Below are 11169 nucleotides of genomic sequence, written 5' to 3'. Positions count from 1 at the left end.
TTATATTATATTATATTATATTATATTATATTATATTATATTATATTATATTATATTTTTTTATTTAAAATAATTATCAGTGCAAACATTTTTCGCTGGCCACTCAACACGCACGTTGCAGGCGTTGCACATGCAAATTATGTGCATGATGATGGCGATACTGTTGCAACCAGGTGCTGCCGCATGTTGCATGTTGCTGCAGCTGCGCATATAATCATCAGCACATGTCCGGCCGGAAGTGAGCCTGCCACTGACCCTGGCACCCCCCCTCCCGAAATTACAAAAAAAAACCAAAAAACAGAGGAACATCAGACACAACTGTCAAGTGGCAGTCAATCAGTTTGAATCAAATCTCGGTCATAGCCACAGCACTTTCCCCTACACTTAGGGAGCTCCACACACGAATATTTATTATTTTTTAATTCTAGAGGATTAAACAGTTGGATTAAATAGTTGCTAAATTTCCAATAGATAGAGACAGTTTCCAGTTAGTTGCGCAATCGAGAAAAATGTACAAGTGCACGCAGTGCGGACACCTGAAGGCGTCGCTCGGCTCCTCGCCGGCCTACAAGTGCCGACGCACAGCGACCGAGTCGGAGGAGGAGGTGGGCGTCTCGGATAGCTGCAGTGTCTGCCACTGCTTTGCCTTCTTTGCGCTGGTGCCGGAGCCGGAGCCGGAGCCGGAGTGGGCAACCCCACAGAAGCCGCCCAAGGGCCAAAAGGTAAGCGAAGCGAAGTGAAAATCTGCAGCTAAAGCTAAAGCCGATCCTCACACCCCACACAGCCGATCGGACACGTGAGGGGTTGGAGCGTAGATCGCACCGTTATTAAGCCCACAAGGCCAGTGCTGCTGTGCGAGTCCTGCCATGGGGACGGGAACGGGAACGGGAACGACCAGGAAGTACCGGCCAAGCAGCGCATCAGAATGCTGGAGAGATTCTCGCTAGCCGTGAAGGAGCTGGCAAAGACGAGCCACCAAGAGCAGCAGCAGCAGCAGCAGCAGCAGGTGGCAGCGCCACAGCAGCTCCCAAAGGCAACGGACTCCGATTCAAAGACTTTGGATGAACAGGAACATGTGCATGTGGATAAGGTGCTGGAGCTGGAGCTGAAGCTGGAGTCGCCCCGCCACGATAGTCGCGAAGTGCAGCGAAAATCTAGCGGCCACTCGCTGCACAAGTCGCGGGGGCTTCGCTCCATAAGAAGCGACTTCAAAATGGCCGAGAGCTTGCACAAGCACAAGACTGTGGCACGGCTGGCCAAGTCGAAGCTGCAGGTCAGCATTCAACTGAAGAAAGCCCAGATGGAGCTGGAGAAGCAGGAGAGGCACCAGCTGCGCGCACAGGCCCGCAAGGAGCGCAACAAGCGTCAGAGCGGAGGTGCAGGTGGAGGTGGAGGAAATCTCTACACCCCCACGGCGCCGTCGATGTGGCAGGGCGAGGAGCTGGAGCGACTCTTCGGTGTGTCGCCCCCCTGCCAGGACAAAGGCAATGCTCGAGCCGATGCGCTGCTCAGCTCGCTGGTGGAATGGCTGCAGGAGCAAGCCACCAAAAGCCAGGATCAGAACAGGCACAGAAAGGCACAGACACCGGACAGCTTGCAACTCTCGAAGGCGAGGCAACTGAAACAGCTGGTCGCCTCGGTGGTTCCCGTGAAGCGGTGCAGCTATCAGGGCATCCTTCAGGGCTCAGCCACGAGGAGCATTTGCCTGGTGAAGCGCACGGACTGCACGATGCCAACCAAGGTGGACACGCCGTCGCTGGCAACTCAGTTCCGCCCGGTGTCCTACACGGACGAGGAGCTGCTTGGCGTGCTGATGGACAAGTATCAAATGCTCGCGGACAGGCGCCCCATGGACCTGATCATGCGCTGTGAACCCATTCACTGCCCCGACGCCCGCTGCACCAGAATGTGCTTCCCGTCGGACCTTCACGTCCATCTGCTGTACGACCACCAGAGGCTGATCGTGGAGCAGGTGGGCGTGCGACAGACCAGGACCCTCTTTCTGGACCCGAAGGCCGCGCGACTCCATGCGGCCACACCCATCATGCTGTACCAGCTGAAGGACAAGATCACCGACTCAGGCGGGCCTCGGGCCAGGCTGGTGGCTGGCCTGCTGCCAGTGCTCCTCATGGCCGCCCGCACCCGCTACTCGAAAGTGTTTGGCCTCGACGCCGACAATGCGTCGCAGGAGGAGATGCTGATCGTGTGGCTGAGCAGCCACCGATCCACCAACATGCAGCTCCTGGCCACTCTCTCCGTGGCGTCAACGCGCGCCAATCTGGCTGACACCCTGACGGTGCTAACAGCCCAGCCCTACGATCTGCGCGAGCCCAAGGACATGGCCGCCCTCATCTGCAGTCCCTCCACGCTGGTTGTGCCGCACGGCCTGCTCCAGCAAATGACGCAGCGCGGCAAAGACCTGCTCGCCGTCCAAGTGCACTTCCACTAGGAAAAGGATTCATCTATGCCCATCCAATCCAATCCAATCTGCAATCAAATGAATTTGAGTTCAATTAAAACAAATTCTTAAAACGTTAAATTATATTTAATTGTAGGATTATCCACTGGTGGGTGGGATGGCAGGACGTTGCACTCATTTCCACATTTCATTCTTCTGGCTGCCACAAATTCCTCAGGTCCACTGTCTGGCAGTGGACCAGCAGATCGAGGCACCGCTCGAGTCCCCGTGGCTCGGCAAGGCTGAGGAATACACACACATACATACATATATTGAATTTTAAATAGAAAAATATATACTTAGTTTTAGTTATTGATTTATTTTTCTGTTTCATATAAATTTATTTCCCAATTATAATTAAAAATGCTAAAAAAAAAATGGTAAAAAGCCTCAACTTTGAGTCGCTATTTCTTTGGTTAAATCCATTCTATTACACCGAATCAACAATAATGTGAAAGGTAGCACGATTCTGTTGTCATACCCGTGCTGCAGGAGCTGAGTAAAAAAATTATGAAAGTTCAAACAGTCAGCGTATTGCGGCTTTTGAATTTTTAAAAAAGAGTTTTTGGGCGTATATTGCAAATTCTAAGCATGAGGAAGTGAGCTACTCATCTCGGTCTACAACCGAAGCCAAGGGGCAAGCGGTCAAGCCCTGCAGCGCACAGAAGAAATAATTGTGCATATTTTTGGTATCCTATTTTATTTCCGAGAGAGATGATGCTACGGACTGAAACGCATGCTCCTTGCCTACGGCTTGAATTCCTAAAAGAAAATCTTTTTTTGGGGCGTTGCTCAGGGGCGTATGACGGACGATCTGTGTCCGTGTCAGTGCCTTTCCTCTTCTTTAATCACTAATACTAACTTACCTTTCCCGTAATTAGTATAATTTCTTAGCTATCTTTGCATGCTTAGCTCTTTGAGTTGTGTTTAGCTCTAACTTTTCCTCGAATTTTAGTCTAGCACCTATCTTTCCTGCATGCTCGCGATCGGTTCGGTAACACGCGTCGCGCGTCTTGCGGCAGCGCACCTCGGTCGGCTGGGCGGGAGGACGGGGCTGTGTTTCTGCCTGGGCTCCGCGCGTAACAGGCTTCGGCTTGGTGTCGCATGGGCCACTTGATGGGGCAGGCATGGTGCATATCAACGTCCAGACAGTGTTCCGTGTCATTGGGTACTAATTAGACTCACGCATGAGCACTAGGATTCATTAGGATCCCCAAAACAGGGCGACGAGACCCTGAAACAAACCAATAAGGATAAACCTTACCACCCACACAACAGACAGTGCAGCCCCTGCCCTTGTCCCTGCCCAACCAGGCCAAAATTAATCCACAAAAAATTGTGTGCGTGTGTCTGGTCTCTGTCCCTCTGTCTGTCTCTCTGCCTGTCTGACTGTGTGTATCTCCATCTGTTCATCTGCAACTGTGTGGGTGTAAATACGTCAACAATTTTGTGCAAAGAAGGATTTCAATTTCCTTTAAGCGGAAGCGCGCTGTCAGTTTCGCATTTTGCGCCACAAATCATCAACTCTATCTGTCCCTGGCCCTGGCCCTGGCCCTGGCCCTGTGTCTCTGGCCCAGTCCCTGTCCTCTGTCCTGTCCCTGGCCCTGGGAGCCGAGAAGTTACTAGATGGATTGCAACAACAGTATGCAATGCGGCGTCGGTAGGAGACCAAAAGCAACACATCATCCATCCATCCATCTAACAATAAGCGTCCAGCAACAGCTCCTACTCCTGCTTCTACTCCTCCTACTCCTACCCCTACTCCTACTCCTACTCCTACTCTTACTCCAGCCCAAGCCAAAAGCCAAAGCCGTATCGTGCCGTGCCTGGCCTGGCCATCCATCCAGTCCGAGCCATCAGTCAGTGTGCGTTTGGGTGCGAGCAGCAGGCAGAGACGAGTCGTGCCTGGTCCTGTTTGCATTGGGCTTTGTCCAGGAGAGTGCACAGCGGCTGATGGCTGTGCTTGGGTAAATTTATAGCAAAATGTCATCAGTTGCCGCGTAAATATGTAAAATTGTTTGTAAATAGCAATTTCGTTTTTGGACGCTGACTACCGTCCCGTCCCGTGCTGTCCCGTCCTGTCCGTTGCCAATCGAGTTCAAACATCGAACATGTGTAGACGAGTAAACGTAATTTACCTTCAATTATGCGACAGGTGTGGAGGGGCAGCACAGCCCTGCATGGGCTGCGGAGTGGAAGGATCATAGATGGGAGATATCCATTGGGCTTATTTAATTGAATATCGAATTGGATATGGATGGATCACGCAAAGACATAGCAGAGGCAAACCTTTGCTTTCCTTTGCTTACATTTATTTATTAATTATTATTATTAGTTATTATATTATTTATTTTGATTATTATTAATTATTATTATTAATTATTATATGTATTATTTATTTTGATTATTATTTATTATTATTATTAATTAATATATTATTTATTATTATTATTAATTATTATACTATTTATTTTGATTGTTATTACTTATTACTATTTATTATTATTATTAATTATTATATTATTTATTATTGTTATATATAATTTATTATTTATTATTATTATTTATTTTTATTATTAATTATTTTTTTTGTAATAAATGGAATAATATTCGCATAAATATTTGTATGCGGATGACTCCATTGCCGGACTATTGCTAGCGCTTAGTTTTTGGGTTTTAGTCTTCCTTCTCCTTGGCCGGTGACTTTTTTGGCGAATTCTTCACTGTATCCAAGCAGTGTTTGCTCTCAATGCGAGCGGCAATCGGCGACGAGCTGCTGACGGTGGTGAGGCTGTGATTGCGTCTCAGTGGCAGGCCCATTTCGTCGTCAGAGTCACTGCACTCGAACGAAGACCCCGACAGCGAAACAATCTTCTTCTTCTGGTTGCTGCTGCTGCAGCTGCTGCTGCTGCCCATGGGCACACACTTGTCCGGCTCCTGCGGCTCTGAGCTCTGTTGCTGCTGCTGCTGCTGATTCTGCTGCTGCTGCTGCTCTTTAATTGGCAGAGACATTTTGATGGAGAGATATGAAGATATGTAGGGAGAAAGAGTTACCTGGAAAATTTTACAGAGTTTTTATGCCCAAACAAATAATTTTTAGTTGAAGCAGCAGGCAGCGAGAAGCAGCAGATTGACAGTTTTTCCAACGAATGCTGGTCGAACCTTCAAAACAGATGACAGGCTATGACAGATTGGTGGGTGTTTGGCTGGATGGGGGTGGGTAGTGGCAAATCGATTATGCATGCGGCAGACCAAGGAAGAACAACCTCGGGCCTCAGCAGACACCCAGGCACACAGACACCACCCACCGTCAACAGAGTACTACTAGTTCGCCCTGGAGCCTCAGACCAGACTAGATCAGAACAGGAGTCCGAGAGCTGGGCTGGGCTGGGCTGGCTCAGCAAGCTTAATGGCTGCCAGTGCGTTAATTGATTGTGGGATGCACTGATTGGTATGGCTTTGGTATGGATTGCCACCAGTACTCGCAATATGCGAGAAGCATCCTCTTTAATGCAGAAGAATTCTAGATTGCAGAGCGCCAAAGAAATAGGGATATTGTAAAGAACTCCTAAGAGAGGCAGCAATGGGATGACGATAATAAATAGATAAAATATATATTGAGTACAATAAGCTGCGACTTGCTGCGCTCCCTGGAAGCGAAATACAAACCAAAATACAAGAGCAGAACTGGCTGCCATGTCACGACGATCATTTAAGTGGAGGCGGACAGTGACCCCCTTGGGAAGCGGCAGGAGAAAGGAATATGCAAGAGGCTGTAAAATTTAAGGAACTTGGAGATGTGCAATGGCTTTAAATGTTTGCATGCTCCCTGGTTTTGGGGCGGGGGTGCCTGGATTTAATTTCACTAGCATGCAGCTGGCTTCAGCTTGTTTACACAAAAAAACCTGTAATTTAATTAATTACCCTTTATTCTGGTTGCAATTTATTTGATTTATTTGTAGATATTTATAGATTATTTATTTATTAATTTGTGGATTGTGCTCGCTAAGGTTTCGATTAAGACATCTGACTTTAGTTTGCGCTACTTTCGCTAGTATTATGTATGCAAATATGTATGTCTGTATTTATCATTCTCTGTTCCAGTTTCACTTTTGTAATGACAGCCCAATTGTCCTTTAGAGGTGCGTAAAATATTTTGACATTATCTTTTGGCCACATCCAACCCGGAACCATTTCGCTTTTTATTCAGAACAAAATCTCTTGTGTTTTTTTTTTTTTTTTGTAACGAAAGGCGGCAATGAGCAGCACAAAAATGGGCATTGACTGTCCGTCCGTCCGTCCGGTTTGGTTCGGTTTGGTTTGGTTTGGTTCGATGCAATCGCTGCAATTTAAACGGGTAAAGTTTTTGGTACGCTTCGTTTTGGTTTGGCTTCATTCTCTTTCTCTTTCTGGTCCTGTTTCTGTTTCTGGTCGTTTTTTGTTTTTGGCCTACATAGGAGCAAGGATATGAAACGGGAGCGGGATGTGCTGCCATGGCTGCTCCTGCTGCTGCTCCCGCTCCCGCTCCCGCTCTCTCTCTCTCTCTCTCTTTCATTGCATCTATTCCCGTGCTCTGTCTCTGGCCATCTGCAATATGGTGGGCACCGTCTCTGTCTATCCGCATCTGTGTATCTCTCGGTCCCTGTCTCACCGCAGTCGAACTTTTTTAATACGCAACACGAGTGACCCGCTTGCGGACAATTGGAATTGTAACTTTTGATTAAATTCGTTGCAATGGCAACCGGGGGTAGAAATCGGGTAGAAAGTGGACAGGGGGGAGGGAACAGGAGAACTCCGAAAGGAGAAAACTGGGAAGCTGCAAACGGTTGTTCATCGTCATCGTCGTCGTCGTCGTCGACGTCGTTCTTCTCGTCAAGGATGAAGGATGAACTTTTTGCGCTGGGCTTTCAATTGCATTTGATTACCTTGTTGCGTGGCCAGACACTCGGCCAGTCGATGTCTACTTGAATGCTTGTTGCTCAGCCAGGACTCCCTCTACATGCATTCAATATACTACTCGTAGTAGTACTGCTTCTCAGTCCCCCGTCTCCAGTACCCAATACCCAGTTCCATTCGCAGTCGCAGTCGCAGTCCATCGCTCCCCAGAGCAGCTTGTTTGGCCAACACTTGTGAAATCAATTCGAAAACTATTCGGAGAGAGCCCATGGAAATATTTCCATTTCCATTTCCCATTCTCATTTGCCATTTCTTGTATTATTATTTATTTTTTTGTTTTTGTGTATTATTTATACATCCATTTATTCGTTTAATGTTTGCACACAAAATATGAAAATTCTATGAAAACAATTTGTCCGATATACTCGTAGTGCCATCGCATATATATATATATATACTGTGTGTATTGTACTTGATATCTCTGTGCCCTGATCCACACACACACACACCCACACACAACCACACGCAGTGTGGACCCAAGGGGTACCAAGCAAATATTTGTATTAAAAATTCACTAAAATATATTTTGTTGCTGCCCTGTCTGTACCTTCCCCCCACACACACACCATCCCACTATAACAAAATAAACACAGTTTTCGTCATTACAACAAAAGCCCAGGCAGACGGATGGACTCCAAAAAGGTGCAGCACATATTTCCAAAAATACCCAAAAATATGAAACAAAATTAAAAAATGTATTGCATGTTGGAACATTGAAGTGCGACGAGGCAAAAGTTAAAAATATCCAAAAATATTCAACTGCTGAAAATTGGGTAATTAGTACATTCAATTGGGTAGGTGTAGGCACGCAAATGATTGATGATTGATATGGCCAGGGTGTGCTTGTAAAGTGCCCATTAAATAAATTAAATTCGTTTAAAAAATACACAAAACCACAAATTTGCTTTGCTTAAAAGACTTCAAGAAGTAATAAAGCAAAATGCAAATTTGAAACCAAAACAATTCGATCCGTTGTACCATTTTTAATGGGATAAAAAATGCTGACACCGCCCTGGCACGCTGCCCTGGAGGAATAAACCTTAGGAATTTGTGGCAGCCAGAAGAATGAAATGTGGAAATGAGTGCAGCGTCCAGCCATCGTCTTGGATATGAAATCCTAACCACCAGTAGATAATCCTACAATTAAATATAATTTAAAGTTTTAAGAATTTTTTTTAATTGATTGCAGATTAGATTGGATTGGATGGGCGTAGATGAATCCGTGGATGCTCCCAAAAGTTGCTGCCTAATGGAAGTGCACTTGGCCGGCGAGCAGGTGGGCTTTAGAAGGAGGCACATTGACTGCCGACTGTCCTTTGCCCGTACCTCTTATTCATTTTGGTCTGGCTCTTGTCGTGTGCTCGTTCCTGATTGTTCGTCTTCTTGTGGCGGCAGGGATCTGTTTGGGTGCCCTGATCCTTGCCTTTGGTGGTTTGCTCCTGCAGCGATTTCACTAGGGAGCTTAGCAGTGCATCGGCTCGAGCATTGGCTTTGTCCTGGCAGTGAGACGACACCCCGAAAAGTCGCTTCAGCTCCTTGGCTTTCACAATCGAAGGTGACTTTGATGGGCCGTGTGCTCCTCCAGTGTGACGCTTCTTGCGATCCTTGCGGGCTGTGTGTTCCAGTTGCAGTGGCTCATTCTCCAGCTCCTGCAGCTCCATCTCGATCTTCTTCATTTCGGCTTGGACCTGAAGCCTAAAGCGATCCAACTGACGAATTTCCTGCTGCTTGTCTTCCATTTTCGTCTGCTGCATTTGAATGACGCTTCTGAACGAAGGAAGCTTGAAGTACTCCGCTCCACTGATCCTGTGCAGGCCACCAGTGTTCCGATTCTCTCCGTGGGCAGCGGATTCCGTTCCGCTGGAGCCAGAGGAGGAGGAGGTGCAGCAGTTATGCCGACGATGGAGCGTATCCAAGGACTCCATCTCATTGCCCACATCCTGTTCTACACTCAGATCATCCCGAGATTCGGAATCCGGTTCCGGGTGCGGGTGCGGCTCCGGGTGGTGTCCAGCCCTTGGTACTGCTCCTGTGGCTGCGCAACATTCTTTGCGATAATGAATGGTCACATCTGCCGGTGTTCGCTTGGGCGGCGACGCGCACGGATGACTTATCTCGGGGGCCGCTGACACACCGCGACCCTTTCGTATGCTGGGAAACCTCTCCGGCGTTTCCTGCCGCTCCCCATCCCCATTGAAGGAGCCGTACGGTGGCATCGGCATTGTTGCGAGGCCCCGAAACGTAGTCGTCGGCTCTACCGGCCATTTCTGCGCGGCTCTGAGCGGCTCGGTACCGTGCAATCGCTGCTGGGGTGGCTCGGATGGAGTGCGTTGGATTATCGCTGGAGTGGAGCTTACCCGCTCCTCTGCCACATTCCTCAATGAGCGAGCGGAAGCATTTTGAGTTTTCTTGGACACGGACTCTTGTGGTGGTTCCTCCAGCTCCGCCTCCGCTACCGCCTCGCTGTCCACAAACTGGGCAAAGAATGTTAGGCGCTGGCAGAAACTGCAGTTGTCCGAAACACACAACACTTCGCCGTTCTCCTCGGAGCCAGTCGCTGTGCGCCGCAACTGGTACTCCGGCGCAGCGTCGAGCTTGCTCTTTGTGAAGCCGCAAGCAGTGCACTTGAACATTTTGATTTAGTCACTGGGGGGTGGTGGGGCGGGGGGAAGTTTACCAAAAGACAAAAGACACTACCAGAAAATTTATAGCTAGAATTAGCTATCCGAACATTAAGACCAGAATTTAAAAACTGAATTTATGACAAAATTCTAGATCGAAGTGTCAACGATAGACTGATGAAGTCCAAAGTCCAAGTCACTGAGTAGACGTCGAAAGAACGGCAGATTGAAACGTAATTACACAGTCAGAGCAGCTCGAAAGCAGTGTGGATCGTGAGAGCGAACACAAGCCCGCTCTCAGAGAGCGCTAACAGTGAGCTGTCAAAGAGATCGGTAACAGTGTGCTGAGCTGTAGACGGGAGCGGTTACAGGCTGTTACCGCTCTCTGTCTCTCTGTGCTGCACAAAATGAATATCAACTGTGCACATGAACATATGTACATATGTAAGTATATTAAGCAGTCAAGCAGGTGGAAAGCAGGGTAATCCAAGATTTACTGGAAGCAGTGTATCCACGTACATTCATACAATAGTATGCGTATGTATATGCACATGTATATGCATAATTATTGCATTGATGAAAAAGAAATCTTTTGCACAAAAAGTATTGCAATATTTAATAGCACAACTCAATAGAAATAATTTAAAAGCTATCCAATTTAAGGTACAAGAAACTTCTCTTTATTTTTGAAGCTGAAGATACATACATATGTAAGTGGGAGCATATGGGAATGGGAATCGTTTGGAATCGTTGAACGTACATACATACATATGTATGTATGTATATTGTGACAGGGTGTGTGTGTGTGTACCCGGCATGTTCTTTGCTTGTTATGTTTGGTTTTGGTCGCTCGTTGCTCGTTTTCTGGTGTTCGTCTCCATCTTTTGCTTGTTTCACTTTGTGCACACTTTTTGCAATTAGGCGAAAAATTCAAATTCAAATCAATAGACAAGGAAAACTTTTGCTGCAGCACGTCGTCATGGTGGGCACGGGGAACGGGGAACGGGCATGGAAACGGGACCTGGACCTGGACCAAAAGCAACAGCAAGAGCAGGCCAATTGGCCAATGCCAGCGGCTGAGTACGTGTTCGGCCAAAAATAATACCGGTACCGGTTTTTCGATCCAACTCTGAC

General features: G+C 47.5%; 1 protein-coding gene across 1 annotated transcript; it reads left to right on the top strand.

The window, feature by feature from the left end:
- The first annotated feature begins 338 nt into the window (after window positions 1–338).
- LOC111065306 lies at window positions 339–2542 on the top strand. The gene is made up of 2 exons (XM_022353413.2): window positions 339–722; window positions 785–2542. Exons 1-2 carry the CDS (start codon window positions 510–512, stop codon window positions 2447–2449), a joined length of 1878 nt encoding a protein of 625 aa, XP_022209105.2. The 5' UTR covers window positions 339–509; the 3' UTR covers window positions 2450–2542.
- The last annotated feature ends 8627 nt before the right edge of the window (window positions 2543–11169 follow it).

Source organism: Drosophila obscura, unplaced genomic scaffold, assembly GCF_018151105.1.
Source record: "Drosophila obscura isolate BZ-5 IFL unplaced genomic scaffold, ASM1815110v1 contig_73, whole genome shotgun sequence".
Lineage (NCBI taxonomy): Eukaryota > Metazoa > Arthropoda > Insecta > Diptera > Drosophilidae > Drosophila > Drosophila obscura.
This window is presented reverse-complemented; position numbering and strand designations above follow the sequence as displayed.